The sequence below is a fragment of the Mauremys reevesii genome, linkage group 2, assembly GCF_016161935.1.
Source record: "Mauremys reevesii isolate NIE-2019 linkage group 2, ASM1616193v1, whole genome shotgun sequence".
Taxonomy (NCBI): Eukaryota; Metazoa; Chordata; order Testudines; family Geoemydidae; genus Mauremys; species Mauremys reevesii.
The window spans coordinates 166,696,119-166,714,966 of record NC_052624.1 but is presented as its reverse complement, the minus strand read 5'-3'; the positions used below and the strand labels follow the sequence as shown (position 1 = coordinate 166,714,966).

The 18,848-nt window shown below is 43.0% G+C and overlaps 2 protein-coding genes across 27 annotated transcripts in view; one reads left to right on the top strand and one right to left on the bottom strand.

Moving 5' to 3' along the window:
- Positions 1–18,848, top strand: part of RNF152 (ring finger protein 152) — a 239,504-nt gene that overhangs the window by 212,413 nt on the left and 8,243 nt on the right. For 8 of the 24 annotated variants that reach the window (XM_039522038.1, XM_039522034.1, XM_039522039.1 and 5 more), the window contains one exon: positions 4,934–6,000. The exons of the other annotated variants lie outside the window; for them this stretch is intronic. In XM_039522038.1, coding sequence (XP_039377972.1) covers positions 4,934–5,197 — 264 coding nt within the window. In that variant the 3' untranslated portion in view covers positions 5,198–6,000. Of the gene's footprint in view, positions 1–4,933; positions 6,001–18,848 lie in introns of those variants that run through there. 24 annotated transcript variants of the gene reach the window in all.
- Positions 682–18,848, bottom strand: part of CDH20 (cadherin 20) — a 52,207-nt gene continuing 34,040 nt past the window's right edge. The window contains exons 9-11 of one of the 3 annotated variants that reach the window (XM_039522023.1): positions 16,115–16,232; positions 3,702–3,953; positions 682–2,225 (exon numbers count right to left, since the gene is read on the bottom strand). In XM_039522023.1, the coding sequence (XP_039377957.1) occupies positions 1,726–2,225; positions 3,702–3,953; positions 16,115–16,232 (870 nt within the window). In that variant the 3' untranslated portion in view covers positions 682–1,725. Of the gene's footprint in view, positions 2,226–3,701; positions 3,954–12,544; positions 12,640–16,114; positions 16,233–18,848 lie in introns of those variants that run through there. The other 2 variants (XM_039522024.1, XM_039522025.1) reach the window with 2 other exon arrangements.

The following is an 18,848-nucleotide window of genomic DNA, read 5'->3' as shown; positions in this document are numbered from 1 at the left end:
ATTCGAAATAGTCTTGTAGTGTAGACAAGGCCTGAGATGACTGGTTCTTTGCTGGAGAGTTTATAGTCTAAAATTAGACTAAATAAAGACACAGGTGTGTGTGTGTGTGTAAGTAAAATGAAGATGAGGCAGTGATGGGGGGGAAGAAAGATGAAATAACACAGTCATGTTATTTTTAGGCTTGGCACATGTTTCAGCACCTCCCTGTGCGCACAGCCTCTTTATATGTAAAGATCCTGTAGATGCAATTTTAGATCTGTATTACATTACAAGACTCCAGTAAAGCATGCACTGAGTTGTTTGTTCACTTCTACATGTAATTTTTGTGTACTACCTTTAGGGTATAAAAATGAGAGAATCCCCAAATTCTATTTGCACAGGAAAATGAGTAGATTCCATCATTTGTGTGAACCAATGAGTGCCTAAGTGTTATGCATGCAACAAGAGAAGCTGGGTTTAAAACATGGCCTTAAATGCTTCGTAAAGTGAGGAATGACTCTCTCCTAAATGAGCTAATTGACAAGGATTCCACTATTTAGAAGTGAACATTTAATGGGCTTGACCCTGCAGATTGAAAGTTCGGTTCCATTATACAGCTCTGACTAACCACGTTTTGCCTGCTGCCTATAAGCACTAACTGGTGTACATAAAGCATCCAATAAATTGTCATCAGACTGTCCCTTCAGTATAACTTTTATTAAAAGAGGTGCTAAGGTACTGTACTGTATGCAGTACATGATATTTATTACCAAAATTATTAACAAATATACAAAACTTATACATGTAATTTTCTTACATCCATTTATTCTTCTATAATACTGCATTTGTTCAAGTAGGTTATCTACAGTATGTAAACATCCCTTGGATTGACCACACACAGATTAGGAAAGCCCCTCTAACCCATGTATTTATCAAATTTTTTTTATTTGGCTTTCATTGCTAGCATCTAACCATCACAATTGGCACATGGAAGAGACATCTACAGTGCAAAAGAGGCAGATTTTCTGGTTTTGTTCTGAGCAGTTCCACAGTGCCAACATTTTAAAGAGCTGAGAGGAAAATAAATTTACACTAACTTGACAGGAGGTGGATTAGTATTTAACCTCAGTGACTCACGTATCAGCCATTAAACTAGAGCACAAATCCAAAGGTCTCTCCAAGCCCTCTCCTCTGAGCAACATGGAAAAAGTCAGGCTTGTTTTTCAAGGGTTAAAAGGACTCTTAGCAACAAAGGAAGAAGGCTGATTTTTATAATGAACACACCTCACAACTCCAGTTTCAGTTTTCTGCTTTCTGTTTTGTTAGCAAGCAATGGAGGGAAATAACCATTTGGGGATCCTCTTTTACTGGCAATTTCCCTGTGAGCTGAAGATTATTATTGGACCCTAAGCATCTTCATATCCCGATGCAAAGAACTCCATAAGCTGCCATGTAAAAAAACAGAGTAATATTATATTCCAGGAACGAAGCTTTCAAACATAGCTATAAAAATCAGGAAATACTTTCCTCTTTTTGTTCTCCATTGTTTAAAAATGTAACTTAATTTAACTGAGTAAAGCTGAGCCAGAGAGAGAGAGCTTTGTTTGCACCCTTCTTCCCCATTCTCATTCAAGCACCATACTGCTATTTCAGGAGGTCTCGCCCTATGTCCATACAAGCTTCTGATGAGAACAGATCTAGATTAGGACATTTGTGTCGTGTAGAAAACACTCTGCTCCTCACTCGTTACCACAGAGCCCCGTTGCCCTCTGTGATGCCATACATCTCAGCCAGTTTTTTAAAGCGAGGTCCCCAGTCTGTCAGGTAGTCATAGCTCTGGTCTGAGTCTGTAGTGACAGACTGTAATGAACTGAGTGACTCTGCCACTGAGCCGTTCCCTTCAAACATGTATGTTTGGAGGGAGTCAAAAGGAGGAGCCCAGAGGTCCATGTCAGCTTCGTACAGCTTGGCCAGCACATAGTTGTGAACATTGTTGTCTGTTATGCACGTCTGAGACACGTATCGGGAGAGGCTTTCTATTTCAGGCACCATGTCCTGCCTGCTTTTCACCACTAGATGGGCCTCCCGGGGATTCCACATGGCAGCAATGTCAAAGGCCTCGGTGTCTTCCTCCCCGCCCCCTTCATCATCGTACCTGACGATATTCTCATGGATGTTCTCTTCTTCATCGATGATGTAAGGCTGCTTCCTGTGCCGCCTCATGGATAAGATGAGCAGCACGAGCACTACAAGGGGCAACCAAAACATACGGGCATTAGAAAGAGCAGCTCTCTGGCATCTACTCTCCTTAATCACTGAGAAAAGGAACAAATGTGCATTTCTAACAGAAGGCGTGGCCAAAAGATGCAGTGAAAATGTAAATACCAACGCCCAGTCCAGCCATTGTCCTTGGTATTTACAATCTTTGATGGAATCAGTATGACAATTTTGTAATGATAATAACTGAAATACCTCATTTAATGATTTATTCTAGATATGAGCCCAAATCAGTGGTCCATAGAAGACAAATACTTCTGAGCTTTGGGCAGCTGGGATGGGGCTAAGAAAACTAATTTTAAATTTTTGGTCTGAATGTGGCTGCTGGATCCTTTTTCCTATAATAGGCCAAACCAAATTCCAGGATTTAAACAATCCAGAACTTTGGAGTGGGGAGAGGGTTTGCTGTAAGCTGGACCCATACCCAAATGTTCTGGTTTGGGCCCATCTAATCTGCTCCCTTTCTCTCATAAATCCCATTGATTTTTTTTTAATGACACTTAGACTATGTTTATGCTATCACTTTAGTTGGTATAACTTAGGTTGCTAAGGGCTGTGAGAAAAACACCTGACTGAGCAAGATAAATTACACAGACAAGCACCGATGTGGTCGGCTCTATGTCAACAAGAAAGCTTCTCTCACCAACATAGCTACTGCTGCTCATTGGGGATGGCTTAATTATGTCGACGGGCAAGCTCTTGCCCATCGGCATAGAGTGGCTACACAAGAGATTTTACAGTGGTGCAGCTGTAAGGTCTCTAGTATAGACATGGCCTTAGGCTCCTAATTGCCTAAGTCGCTGTTGAAAATAGGACTTCGATGCTTTCGAAAACGTGCCTCTATCCCATTGCTTCTCAGACTGAAGATGAACTTCTGAAATGTTAGGGAATGTGTGGTGATCAAGGGTAGGAGCAATCTGACCCAGATTCCTGTTGGTCCCAATATCCGGGGCAGAGTATAGGGGAAATGGGTAGGGAAATAGACCAGATTTGTAGGTAAATGAGAGCAAGAGAGATATTAAGCACCTTAGCTCCCCCGGCGATCAGATACTAACCTCAGATACCATATCTAAGTAAGAAGATATTTCTGATTAAAACAAAGAATGGGAGCAGAGGTGCTAAATATCTGGAAGATTCAGAGCCAAAATAATGAAATTTACAAGTTTTCATTTTTTTCCTGATTTTTGTGTGTGTGAGAGAAACTTAGACCACTTGATCGTATAATGGCTTGACCTCCCTTGCCCCATTGCCCTTCTTTGTCTCATAAAATCTTGGGGGAAATGCTGAGGTCAATAAAGAAAAAGCTTTATATATATATATTATACACACACTTCTATTTTATGCACAGTATAAAATCAGCCTTAGTGAGGCTAACAGTCTGCCAAGTGTTGTGACCAAAATAGGTGAGTTAAGCTCCTCATTAGGAAAGACAACACAAGTTTTACCTAACAAGACAAAGATGCAGGCTAGGATTGCAATGAGTGCTCCTCTGCTCAGGCTGACAGGGAGTATATAGGCCTCTGCATTGCAAGACATCACCACACCATCGTCATCACAGCTGCACACATGCACGGTCAGAGTGCCAGTACTGCTCAACATGGGGCGCCCGTTATCGGCGATCAGGATGGGGAGATAAAAGATGTTCTGCTCGTGCTGTCGGAAGCCAGATCTCCTGGTTAAAATCCAGGCGGTGTTGTCTAGGGCAGGAAATTAACAAAGATGTATAAGAATTTATGATGCAAACATTTTCAGCTGGAAAGGGAGGTTAAAACTCCTCTCCCAGCATTAGACACACATCTGTGATATCCTCTCCCTGTTTTCTTTGCTTTTCACCAGTTTGTCACTAATCAGCATTTTGCCTCAGCCTCCCATCATAACTCCAACATGTTTTCAGGCTAAAACACATAGACCTGTAAGGCGTACACCTTATGAGACTCTCTTACCCTTTGTGACACTAAGTGCCTTCAGCAAACTCTCAGCCTTCAGATCTTGCTAAAATATCTTTCAGAAAGCAAGATAGAAATGAACAGTTGAGGGCAACTTCTTGTCCCTGTTTGTTCCTGCTCAGCAGCTTTTCTAGGCCTTGTTGTTTCTTTGTGTTTCCAATGAAAATGCTGTGGAAACCTCTTTGTGTAACCCTTGTGGACATGTAGTGTTCTCTTATTTTTGATGTGTAGCTTTTTTCCCCTACATCTGAAAGACCTCTAAAATCAGCTGGCTCAATCATTCTGGGCTATATAAACTGTCCACTGGGGGCACCAAGTGGATAAAAGACACCAAAAATAAGTCTCATTCAGTGTCTCGTGGGGGGTGGGGGGGAAGGATGGCGTGCTTTTTCAGCACTTCGCTCCCCCCCCAAATAATCAAAATTAAAACATTTTGCAAGAACATGTCCATTTTGACAAAACTTTAGATGGAAAAAGGAAGAAATGTGTGGTTTTTTTTGACAATATCAAACATTTCATTTCTATTAATTTCATTTAGATTATATTAATTTATATAATATGGTATTTATATATTGTCATTTTTAATATAATATAAAAGTCAAAACTGAATGAAAACAAAGTTGAAACAAAATATTTAAACACTATTGAAATGACACATTTTGGTCTCAATTCAAACATTTTTCGAATTATTTCACAGGAAATTGAAATTTCACTTTTTTTTTCTAATTCAGAACAATTCCACCTCCACCCACTGCCAAAATGTTGGACTTTCCTGCAGAACAGAATTTCCAGTTCTCAACCAACTCATCTCAAAACATGAAGGCCCCTATCCACACTACAAACTTCACAGAATCAGGACTTCCAAATTACCATGGGTGCAGCTGGCCAGAAGGGTTGGGGTTCAGGCAGCAGTTCTTCATAGTTCTATCCTCAGGAAAACCTGCAGGGATTTCCTGTGGAAGTCAGTACTGATCTTATCAGCGCTAAATTGGTGAAGAGGAATTCTGTGCTATCACTAGACTTGTCTACACAGAGTGGAGGTTGGGGTAGGGAATTGATATGACATGCATTATTTAACTCACAGGACATGAGCTGAACTAAGGTGCGCACAGGCTGGCAGCGCCTCTTTCGATTCGCATCGTGTGCACACAGGGGCAGCTTGGTGAACAATAATCATGTAGCATTCTTTGAGGGTATCCCATAGTCCTTTGCTGCTGAGCAGTGTGCATGCTGGGATTTTTCTGTGAATTGTGGGATGCATATCAGAAGCCAGGGAAGTTCAATTAAAAAAAAAACCATTTTTTCATTCTCTCTGCCTCATGCTTCCTTTTCTGGGCAGACTAGCATTGTCTTTGAGTTGCTGTCAGCCAGATGGACTCAATAATGCTGGCAACTGCAAGCACACAGAGGTTGCTTGGACTCTATGTCAGCACTCAAAGCTGGATGACTTTGGGTTTGGACTTCACTGGCCACATCAGCTTCAGAGGCTAAGGAAAAAGAGGAGGACAGCGAGCAACTGATATGAGAGAAGTAGTTGCTGAAGTAGTTTCACAGCCTGCAGTGCTGTTTCTGGGCTTGGGAAGCCAGTGTGGATTGGTGGGAAAGGATCATTCTGCAGAGCTGGGGCAATCAGCCATGGTGAGAGAATTTCAGGGTGGTGAAAGCAACCTTTTTTTGAGATCCTTCAGAACTGGCCCTGGAGTGGCAGCATACCAACACACAGTGCCCCATACCTGTGGAGATGTAGGTTGCCATTGCCATCTGGAAGCTGGTCACCCCAGAATGGTACTGGAACACAGCCAACCAATTTGGCCTGGGGAGATCAGCTGTGGGGGCCATTGTTTATGTGTGGTGCCATGGATGAGGCACTGTTACACCAGGTAATAAAGCTTGGTAATGTTCATAATATTATTGATGACTTTGCACTCATGGGGTTCCCAAACTGTATTGGAGCAACTGATGGCAGCAATGTACTTATTATTTGGCTCCTCCCATCCCTTCCCCCCCACTCCCGCAGCTCAGAGTTTATACACAGAAAGGGGTATTTCTCCATGGTGCTACAAAGGCTGTTGACCACCGTGGCAGGTTTATAGACATAAATGCAGGGTGGTCTGGAAGAGTCTACAATGATAGGATTTTGGAAACTCAGCTCTGTTTACCTTAATGCAGTGGTCCCCAACGCGGTGCCCATGGGCGCCGCCCGCGTCCTGGCCCCCGGGAGAGCACCCGCCAAAATGCCGCCAAATTTCAGCGGCATTTCGGCGGGGACGCCTCTTGCTGACGCCGCTTGCCATCGACAAGTGACATCACCCCCGAGTTTTGGCGGGGACGCCTCTCGATGACGTCGCTTGTCAAAATTCGGCCGAAATTTGGCAGCATTTCAGCGGGTGCTCCACCGCCGCAGTGATCCTTCGGCTGGCGCCCGCCAGCCAAAAAGGTTGGGGACCACTGCCTTAATGGATCAAGAACAGTTTGCCTAGAGGATGATTATGGATATTATGGTGTGCAGATTGCTCTGGTTATCCTAGGAGACCTGGCTTGTCCTTTGCTTCCCTCATTAACAGCCATTCACAGTCGGTTTGGACAGAAGGAAGGAATTGTTTAACTATTGTCTTAACAGTTGCGGAATGACAGTGGGTGTGCATTTTGCAGTTTGAAAGGAAGGTGGCGCTGTTTGTGGACTAGGTTGGAAGCTGGAGGGGAAAAAATAAGTGCCTTAAAATTTGTCAGAGTAAGGGAAAAAGCCTTCCACCCAGGATAAGGCTGTGCCTTGAGCAGCCAGCAAGGCATCCAATACAAAAGAGAAACGGCCAGGGCAATGTTGTCATAGATACCTCTTGATCTTAATTTGAGTCTCAGGCCTGAAAATGTGCAGCTGTTACCCAGTTGAGGGTGTGTGTGTGGGATGGACTGTGAGCAGTGCAATATTGTTTATGGGTAGTGAAGTGAAGGGCAGTGTCGTGGCAATCCTCATTTTATTTTGTGTCTGTGCTTGGTTCTTCTGTAAAACACTAAACTATTTACAGTCTATGGATTTGCTATATAAAATGCATTGACGACTCTTTTTATAAATGGTTTTTAATGAGTTTTATTATATAGCAAACAGAAACAGGCCTTATTTAGAACAATAACTAAACAAAAATTCAAAGTGACATCGTGCAGTGGAGGCGGGACTCAAGTCACAGGTGAGCATATGCCTCGCCTCTTCCTCCTCTTGTTCTTAGGCCTTCTGGTGTTGAATGGCAAGGCTCAAAGTTATTAAGGATGGTAGATGGCTCAAAAAATGAGGGCTCCCAAGTAAAACTGTTCTTGCTGCCCTGAGCTTGGGTCTGTGAAGGAATGACGGTTTGGGGTACTCTGTTGGGTGTACAGTAGTACACTCTGTTGCTAGTGTTCCCAGTAACCTGTATTGCAGGGGCTGCATAACATGGCTAGGTCCTGGTTAACAGAAGCTGCAGCAGACCCTTCTGGCTCTCTATAGCCTCCAGGAGTTGCCTTCATATCTCCATGTCTATTTCAACAGCATCTTTTGCCATGGCAGTGCTGTCCCTGGCCACTGTGACCCACTTTGTTCACCCCAATGGTCTCTCTAGGAGCTCCGTTTCTTTTTCCTTCTCTTTGCCCAAGTACAGCCTCCATCTCTCCACTATTTTTATTTGTCATTGGGCCTCTGCAAGGCTGCTTTTTAAGTCTCTTTCCCCATTAGGTTAGCCAGCAACTCAGCCATTGATAAAGGCCTTGTCCTGGAGGGTCTGGCCACTGCAAGTGCTGCGACTGTGGGAGGAAGGAAAACATATAAGTGGTTATTGTTCATATTCCAGAGAGGCTAAGATAGCTTTTTTTTTTTTTTTTTTTTTAATATGGACTTGGTGACATTCTTCCCAGGCTTGGGGGAATTTCAGAGCTGGTAAGTGGTGTGTGAATGAGAACTATACAGGGATTTTTGTCTGCGTGGTATATGCTGCTTGGGTTTGCCGTTGCCCCCCAAGAGGCTAGGGAAGAGTTGGGAATTTTGCATTTTTGCTTATACAGTGTGGTAGAGGTGAGTAGAGGCCCTGTGGGGGAGAACTGGATAGCAATCCCCTCTACATCACTTTTAGGCTGTCCTGATTCTCAGTGATGTTACATAGAGATGGTTGACTAAAAGGCAGAGAATGGCCTTCTTGAAAAAAGCAAAGGGCAGACCAGTGAGATATGCTGTGAAGTTATTCACCAAGATGGCTCTTCCTCACAAAATGCTTCAGAAATGGAAGGGGAATGACTGCATAGCCATCCTCCATATCTTCCTTGCAGACATGGTGAAAGTGCAGAGAAAAACAGGGTTCTGCAGTGGTTGTCTGAAGCATTCACTGTTACAGAGCATCTATACTTCCTGGAGGAGCTGTAGTTTTTGTACCTGTACAGGCATGTGATGTCCATGTCTACCTCATGTAAACTGAGAATAGTAACCAAACTTCCTGTAACCACTGCATGGATAAATTGTTGAATTTTGCACAAATGAATGTTTTCATTATTTGAATAAGCTTGGGGAGATGTGTGTGGGGGAGACATGGGGGGTGCAGGTGGAGACTGTGCCGGGCTGCTGGCTGCCATTTTGAGCAGGCAAATGGGGTTGCCAGACAGGACAGATGTGGGGAGAGGAAAGAAAAATAGGTGGATGGGTATCCATGGTATGGGCTTGAAAATGGTCAGGGCTTTAGCACAAGACAGATGCAGGCTGCTTGGCCAGAGCAGCCACCATTTTGAAAACTGTATGGAGGGGCCAAAAGCATAATGTGGGCTGAGAGGAGGGGCTGGAGACTTGGAAAGGCTCCTACCTCACATCAAACTAAAGTAGCTGTGGCCATGGGGCACCCAAACTGAAGCTAGCACAGCAGCATAGCACAATAATAATAATAAATTATAAAGATAGATACTTACATGACAAGGTTCCCTTGAGAGGATCTGCCTTCTCAGTCCCAGGCTGGATTTCTGGCTGGGAATTGGGCTTGGTTGCTGCACGTCAGGAATTGGGCTCACTTTCTACTTGGCCAACGTCATGATTCTGAGTCCTGAAGAAATCTTAGCATTCTGGGGACAGGTCTTCACTGGCTCCCTCATGCTCATCCTCCAGTGAGTCTTGCAGGTTGTCTTTGGGGTGGGGACAGAGCAGGGTCCATAACCTTCCTGGTTTGGGTGGTAGGGTAACTGATCAAAATTCTGTCCAGCTCTTCAAAAGATGGACAGGTCACATTGCCACTACTGGACCTTTTCCCAGTATCCCTGGTGTGAATGTAAGTCCTCCTGGGCTGTTTGCTCTTTACCCTGCACTGTTTTGGTGTGCTGGTTGAGGCCCTGCCTCGCTATGTGCTTAGTTGTGCCTGCAAAAAGAGCTTGATTCTAGCGGGAGTCCACAATAGCTTCCTGATGCTTCTCCCCAGATGGTGATGAGATTCAGGGTCTTAGCACAGCTCCAAGCAGCTGCTCTAGGCATATTGTAGGGCTTCTGGACTAATACTGCTGCAATGCCAATATATTCAAATCCAGGAGAAAATGGACAAAATCTGACCCTGTGCCAGTTTTTAAACAGGGAAAGGGGCATCTGGTCAGCTTGACACCAGAGCAGTGGAAGGCATAGAGGTAAATAGACAAGTCATTAATGGTTGCCTGCAAAGCAGTGTGGGATAGCAGCTGGAGGATTGCAAAGAAGTGCACAACAGCTTTGCATGAACACAAACAATAGATAGAACAAACTCGATCTGAGTCAAATTTCTTTCACTTTGAAAGAAGATTCCAGAGTTAATATGCTATAATGAATTGGAGCATCTGTACTCAAGTATTTTCCCACCAGTTTAACTTGATTTAGTCCAGTTTAAACCTCTCATTTAGACAAGCCCAATGCCTCTTGGAAGGCCCATGAATAAGTAGGAAAGTATGGTAGCAGGGCTCTTAACCAGTCTGTGCTGCTAAGAGGGGGGAGGAACCTGAAGGAGTAGGGCAGACGAGTTGGCCCTATGTACAAATGGCCTAATCATTACTGCAATTTATTTGCAGATATTGGGGCATCCACTTATTTGTAGGGCCACAGCTCCTTTTCTCTTTGATGGGCCAACAAACTCCACTCCAACTTCCCTGGATGGAATGATGCTGTGGGATGTCTGAATTTCAGCTCGTGGTTTCCTATTTAATTTTTGCTACCTCCCTTTGATTGGTTCAAAGGAAATAATGAGCTGGCCATCTGTGCTTTTGATTGGTGAAATACCTGGTGCTGTCAGTGTTTACAGGGTAGGCTGGCATAAAAGACACCGCTAGCTAGGAAAACTTCCATTTAAAAATAAAGGGAGGTGGGATGGAGAGGGGAAATTGACATTTTCCTACCTGTAAAATGTGGAATTTGTATAAATGTACTTAGGACAGAGAGTTGCTTTGTTTGCAGTGGAAACAGTGTTGTTATCAGTTTTAAGCTGAACATTTCGTCCCCACCCCCAATTTAACAGCACTGATTATGTGGCAATTTTTATTGATTACCAGCCCATTTGATACACTGCACAGCTTTAAAAAAGGGAAACAGAGAAGAAGGTGTCTGCCATCCTTGGCACCAAAGCAGAATTCTGTTTCTGTGCCCATTAGTAGCTCTGGAGCTGGGGAAGGCTTAGGACGGGGTAGTTAATTGTTTTTTCAAGGTCCAAATTTCTTGGTCAAGGTATAATCAAGGTCCAGACTCCAGAGAAACATTTTTCACACTGCAATAATGATTATGATATGTAAATATATTTTGCAGTCCAATCAAAAGCCTCTGGCAGTCCAGATTTGGCCCATGGTCTGCCTAGTGACTACCTCTGGCTTAGGAACTGCAAAATGGCAATTGCCTTCTTCTGCAAACCTCTCCAAGCTCTTTCTTGTCTCTAGGCTGCCCATGTGCCCTCTGACATCTCCTCTCCAGCACCTAATACAATGTCCTTTCTGCAGCACATTTAGTAGAGTGGGTGGAGAAGCTGAAGTAATGGCAGGAAATGGCAATTTAAATTTATACTGTGCCAACAGATAGTTCTGTGGCATTTTGGCAAAAAGGTAAATTATGAGGCTGGCTGGCTGCACAGCCACACTATGCATGGGACCTTGCTTAGAGCATACATGGACACAGGAACAGCCTGTTTAAAGTGAACAAGAATAGAAGTCCTGTTCATCCCTAGCTCCTCTTGGTTGGTGCCCCGGATAATAAGAGGGTTCTACTTTATTCATAAAACAAATAACTTTTTGATACAGGGAGTGCGTCTGGCTGAAGCTGTGCAGCATTAGTTACTGACAAACCCTAGGTCTTGTTAATATTTGTTCCTTTTCAAGATGAAAAACAGACTTTTATAGTCAAATGTTGAAGCACGTTTTTTTTTTAATTTACTGCAAATATGTCTCCCAGATCTCTCTTAACCGTCATGGTGATGTAGTTCCCTTTGGTGTTTCTCAGTGTTGTGCGTCTGCCACCCTTTTGTTTTTGTTAACAGGCAGGGATCCAGTTCATCCCTAAAGAATAGCTGGACTTGTTGCATTGTAACTGCAATATGTTTGTGCCATATTGTGTAGTCATGTGTCTCATCAAATGCCAATGTGATTTGATACAATACTGCTGGGTGTATAATATGATGGAATGTGACCTGGCATGTCAGAAATTTGAATACACCACTTGCCCAGATTGGATACCTGCTAGATCATAACCCAAAAGAGAAGTTCTATGAAATATGGATGATACAAAAGCACAGGTAGTGTTGACTTCACTACAGCCTCATGCAGCTTCTTTTCATCACAGAAGGATAGACTGTAGTATTTAGCCACAACCCTGAGTACAGACAGATGTAGCTCTGTACCACTTCTGGCAGAGGAACCGTCTCCTCAGTCAGCCTTTGGGCAAACAGAGGGAGCACACATGATACTCCATCCCATAGGATGGAGCCTACGCCATGTCATGCAGGATCGGCTTTGCAGGGGTGTGTGTGTGTGCACGAGAGCACACCGTAGTTGTTTTCTCCTGCTCCAGCTGAGATGATTGCTCATGCCTAGTACTTTCAGGGGAGTAATCACTGTACTCCACAAAATTCAGGGAACAAAACAAACCCTAGCATGGGGGCTGGAACAATTTGTATAGTGGAGGTGCTAAGAGCCATTTAACCAAACTGTAAACCCTGTATATGATGAAAACAACTTCAAGCCAGGGGGTGCAGCAGCACCTCTAGTTCCAGCATCTAGGCTTGTGGGGCTAGGGAAGGCACTATGCATCTGTACAAGGACCAGGGATAATCTACCTCAGAATTTGTACTGGTTTTCTTAAAGTAATTACCATAGTTAATAACTAATGCAAAATAATTTACCAGAGATTAGGGGAGAGGGCGGAGAAGCAGCAGCCATCTTTGATAACCAACCATGAAGAAGGAACTTTGATTTTCTCAGGATTTTCAGCTTTTTGGTTTTCTCTTTCATGTCTGAGATAATGGTAACCTCCCATTTAAGGAAAAGGGTCTTTGAGAACCCACAAGCCATAAAATACTGTGCGGAGAGGAGGTGGATGTTTGAGATTGCAGATGAATACCCACACACCAGTATAGAATTAGTGTCTGTACCCATCATGGTTGCTATTCTTTTTCATTATCAGAAGCTGGAGGTCAGAGGATTGAGTCAAGAGACGACTGTATTGAAATCTTCCTTGTGAACTGAGGAAATTATCCACTAATTTGTAGCTCCTTCCATCCAAAACACTTAATGCCTTTACCCTCTATATATTCTCCTGAACTGAGAGGGGGTGTTAGGGGAGCTCTTTAGACTGAAAACTGACTGTTACAGTTTGAATTGGTGCTAGAGTTCTACAGCTTTGATAAAGAATTACTCCTAGTCACTGCAGTGGCTAGCAATGTATTCAGCAGCATCGGTAATCTTACTAGTTTGTTCCCTTACTCCAAATTGGGAGGCATTTGTTCTCTAGTAGTTAAAGAACAGGACCTGTGATTTGGGAGTTCTGTGTTCTGTTCCCATCATTACCGCAAAGTGACTTTAGATAAGTATCTATCCCCTCTGTGATTCAATCTCCTAATTTATAAAGTAGTGTGAGATTCCCAGATGAAAGTATCATTATGAAGTTTTATTACTATTTGTTACCACTGAACTGTCAAGGCAGTAGGTTCTTATGGATTGCAGGTAGGACTGGAAGGGACCTCTTCGGTTACTGAAATTGTACAGTCTTGTTCATAAACTACTCCATGTACATTTCAGATTTGTAAGCAATACAAATCTGTGTTTGCTAGGATATATGTCTCTGAAAAACTGGCATTTTAAAGTGGTAAGGAGGCACAGCTATTCAGTCACTGCTGCCACTATACATTTTACCAAGCACAGCCTTGGTCCGAAAGAGTACATCTGATGCTAAGAATTTTCATAAGTTTCTATTTTTAGCACAATGCCTCAAGGACACAATGAGCCTAGTTTGCCAAATGTTACAGTGAAGGTTGCTTTCAACTTTATTGGCAAAATATGTCTCCTGCCTCCCACCCCCAAAAGAGAGACAAGGTCACAAAATGTTGCACGGGGAAACCTTTGGGCCTCTCTCCAAATAACTGTTATGAGCAGATATAGCATTGACCTGCTGTTGTGAAAGGTCACTGGCCTGCTTGCTACTTGCATTCTTTTTAAAAGTACCCATTTGTTAGCCATGGCAGAAACTCCATCTACATTTATGATTGACCTCAGAAACTTTCCTCTGTATTCCTGGAGAGAGATGGACAGATGCATGGTGGAGTAGGAAGCAATGTTGTATTCAGATCATGGCCAATGCTGTTGCAGGTGCCTTTATTTTTATTAATTTAAAAATGTCCCCAGCCTCTCTTGCTGAACTGGGGCACCTTAACGATTACAAAAAATACCCACCCTCACAAGTCCAGTATATCATAAGCTATATTCACATCCATAGCTCACTAAAGTATGGTCACATTAGCTAATCAAGGGCCTGCCCCATCTCCCTTTGAAGTCAGGTGAGGGTCTAACTTTATTACCTCTGTCTGTCAAGAGTGATCCTCTCACTGGTGAATTGGTTGTCCCTTAAATGCCTGACTACAGGTGGGCTGTACTCCATGCTTTTGAAGGCCACCTAAGCCAAGTTAAGCTCTGGTGGACTCTCAAGGAAGTAAATTCTACAGGTTAAGGTGCCTGTGCCTATGCCTTTCCACGACTAGTCCAAGAAAGTTATTTTCCAGAAATGGATAGCCATATTGCCCTAGGTAGTTCTTAACTGCTGTGATGAGAAATGGGTGCTCATGTAGCTATATTAATCTAGCCCTTTCAGATCCCTGGAGATCATAAGACATTCCAAATTGCTCTTGGATAGAAATGGTTAACTTGGACAGAGAATAGACAACTGGGGTTGGATCCTCAACTGGTGTAAACTTGTTTATATCCCACTGACTTTAATGGGGTTTGACCGATTTACATAAATTGATAACCTGAACACAGGATGCCCATCTGTTCCCCAGTTTTACAGGCATTTTGCTGTTTCTCCACTACCCAAAGGGGTTTCTCTCCTTGTCGTTCACCATTTTCAGAAATAATATTCCAGGTGTTTGGTTAGTGCTGAATCATCCTTTCAGAAATGTATCAGTCTGGATGCGTAAAAGGATGGTGTGTGTGCGTGGGGCAGGTCTGGTCAGCAAGGGGAGTTGGACAGCCAGTGTACACAGGTTGTGCTTACCATTAATTGCATCCACAACACTGCACCTCCATTTATTTGCAGAGGTGAAGCACGAAGCTGATTTTAAATATTGGAGTCTATTGCTGTATCTTGTAGCTAGCAGCAGACTTTTCCCTCTCCATGAGGGAGGAAGATCTTCACTTTGTGAGTCTTCTACATTTGCCCCCAGTGTAACCTCACTTGAGGCACCTGAAATAATCCTTTTGCAGCCCATCAGTTGGCTCAAAGGGTCATTGCTGCTGTACAGGAGAGACTTCTTCCCTACCACAGGCTGAAAGCATGATTTTCCAACCCTCTATCGGCTCCATAATCAATGCTAGGTCTCCTATATGGCAGTGCAGAGGAGTAGCTCTGTGCCACTGGTCAAGATGTGGTGAGCTGCTTCTGTACTAAATATTTCACTGAGAACCTTTATATAGTTATGGTCACCTCTTAAAACTAGAATAAAGGACACTTTGGGCCTGATTCTGTGTGCAAGGATTGCAAGGTCAGGTTCAGTTCCAAATGTTTTTCACTTTGAATGATCCCATTTGAACCATCCAGCGAACGTGCTTGATTATTTCCTTGTTCTTGGACAATGGTTTTTCAATGTCTTCCCTTGTTACTCCCTGTTTCCTTTTTGGAGTGTTCTACTCTGGCTTCTCCCTTTCTGCTCCGTGCATCCTAGATGGCTTCTTCCTCTGTGCCATGCATCTCCCCTGTAACTCTTACAGCTTTTTTATGAGCAGTAAGTGAACAAGTGTAAAGAGCTTTGAGAAAAAGAGAGGAGACACTGGAATAATAAGAGCATTCACTTTCTGTGCCTGGAAGAAAACATGTAGGGTGCAAAAAAGGCAAATTATTTTGCTCTCCATTTCTCCTAGTTCCAGTTCTAATCCTACCTTTAAGCCTTGCCTTTTGAACCAAGTCCCACTCTTGAAATCTTAGATGCCTACAGCATGACCACAAGATCCGAATTTGCACAATGCTGACACTTTTCCTCGAAGAAAAGAGCCTATCACTGGGAAATATTTATATAGAAGCAAATGTTGTATAACCTTCAAGTGTATAAAATAATATGTCATTTTATCGCTGCCTTTAAGGAGCAGGTGTCACTTGGCATTATTGGAAATGGCAGTCTCATAGCGCACTGTGAGTCAAAGCCTCTCATGTCCAACTCAGGCTATAGAAATAAGTGTAACTAACTGACTGTGTCCACTCTGATTACCTTGATTGTCCCTTAGAGTGAAGTTGGGGTTGTTAGCTGCCTCAGGAGCCAAGCTGTAGTAGAAGTGCTGACCCTCTTGTGGGTCATCCTGGTCTACTGCACTCACTGTCTGAATCAGCTGTGGGATGCAAGAACAAAACAGAGTGGTAGCAGCCCTGCTCGGGAGACACCGCTTAAAGAATTACACTCTAAAAGTGAAAGCAAATGCAGTGTTTGAACAAGACCATCTTGTGAGGGACAAGTCATGACTTGAGACATTGAAAGCCTTCTAGACTTCATTTTATTTCACTGCAATCATACAAATCCCAGTAAAACTAGGGATGGGCCAACTGGTTCGGTTAAAATAACAGACAAGCCACACCCCCATTCCCAATTTAAATCAAACCTTTTTTGAAGGCTCTGAAATGCTCAGAAGCACGTGCATCGATGTCACAAGAAAGCCCATTGTCAATAGATTTCCAACCTCATTTTCTGCTACTAAGTAGATAACTTTCAGACACTTATCCACACTGAACCCTAGATGAGTATTTTGAACATAATTTTAAATAGTAAGGTTTGTTTCACAGGGAAACATGTCACTTTTAAGCAAAGAAGGGAAAAAAAGGCAGTTCTGCAGTATTATATATGTAAATTTTCCATGCCTGATTTCCACATGATGAATTCTCCCTTTCAGGGGTGTGCACAAGGGGGATGGCAAGTGAGGGCATGCCCCCCCCAATAATTGGCAGGGCCACAGAACATGCCCCTCCAAAAATGGTCACATTTAAATTCCTGCCCCTGCTCCATTCATTGGTTTCTACTGTCTTTCACACAATAAGCTAAACTTTCTGTAAGTTACAGAATATAAACTTCCCTCCCCATTTTATATATTCTGTCACCAAGGATGTGCACTAGAAAAAGCATTTGGATTTCAGAAGAACTAGTGCTTATGATATTGTAGTTGACCCACAGTTCAAAATACCTTGGGAGAAAGTCTAACCCCACTTAAGTCAGTGGGAGTTTTGCCATTGACTTTAAACGGTGAAATCTAAGTGCCCTTAATTTTTTAAAATTAATTAGGTTTTTCCTATGGAGTCAACAATAAGAAAACAAACAAGCATTGCCTTAAGCAATGAATATAATAGGCTGTTTGGAAAGAAAATAGAAGCCAGATTCTACCACCCTTACTCCATAAGGAGCCTGTTGATTTCAATGGGGAGTAATAGAGTATGGTACTGCTCAGCCTGAGCATGTAATAGAATCAGGGACAAACCTTTTGCTTAGTTTTAATATAAGGAATAAACTTCTACTTGAATTCATAGCATTGAAGTTTGTTTTCTAGGTGATTAACTGAGAAATGATAGGCCTGGGCAGCCTTAAACAGCACTTTTAAATTGATTCCAGGAACTTTTCAAAGTGGTGTAAAGCTATTTAGTCACATGACTCCAGTTATTCCTAATGGCAGCTGCATGTCTAAATTCTCATGCACTACTTGGAAAGTTTGTCCCCTGGGACAGTGGTCTCCAAAGTGGCGTGCGCAAGAGGATCCTTGGGGATGCACGGCAGAAGGAGTGGGTTTTTTGTTTTGTTTTGCTTCAGCAGTTTGGGTGGGAGTCCGAGTGGTTTTTTTTTTTTCTTGCTTTGGCAAAAATGGTAGAGCCAGCACGGCAGGGGGTGCATGCTCAAAATTTTTTTACTGATAGGGGTGCGCGATCAAAAAAGTTTGGAGACCACTGCCCTAGGAAACCCAAACAATGATTTTTCTTCTTTGCCTCATTCTGGGGCTCTGTGTGCATAGTTGTACAAAGTTATCTCTGGTATAAACCCATTGACTTCAGGGGAGTCCTATCATCAAGTTGGCCCAGTCACTCCAGGCTACTTTATAGGGGTAAATAGGCTTGAAGTAGATTTAGTGAAAGCTAAGGGCAGGTTTAAAATATGGAATGTCTATTTTTTCCTCCCCTAGTAAGAGATCTGCACTCCAGTTTTTAAATTTAGGCATCCAATTCTGATTTGAGCACCCAAATGTAGTACCGTGGATACTGAATGCCTAAGGGCCAGGTTGAGCAACTGCTGGGGTCAGTGACAAAATTCCCACTGACATCAATGAGCATAGGATCGGACCTTAAATGCCGAGTTTGTGCATCTGCCTGTGGAATATAGAAACCCTAATGAATGAGTCCATATATGAAAGATGTGATTTGAGACAGAGAAGGGACACCATTGTGATGTCAGCACTGCTTGCTTCAGTGGAGTGATTCTTGATTTTCATGGGTGTCAATGAGTGGAACCTAGGATCCTATGTTAGAAATACCTATACTTCCTGTAATTACATGATCAAACCCCTAGAGAGGTGACTCAGTCTGTCGTCCTTCCTAGATGAATATGTTCAATTCTATGGAACTTACTGTGCATGTGGAGTTCTTCCTGCCAGGATTTTAAAAAAAAAAAAGAAGAGCAAACAAAAAACCCAACCCAACCCACTGCCTGTCATGTAGGAGCACTGACTCCAAGTGTTCTTCATTAGAGGCAGAGTTTGCCCCAGTGGTCTCACATTTCCTCTTGTCATTGCTGCTGTGCAACATGCTGTCTGGTTGTCTGCTGCCAGCCTCTCTAAAAATGGCTTCATGTCAGAAGTGAAGTGAATCAGAGTTTGCAAAGTACTTTGTGATCAATAGGGAGGAGAAAGGTGCTATGGATGAGATTATTACTAGCATACTGTAATTTCCTTTGGAAAACAATGAAGTCATCATTG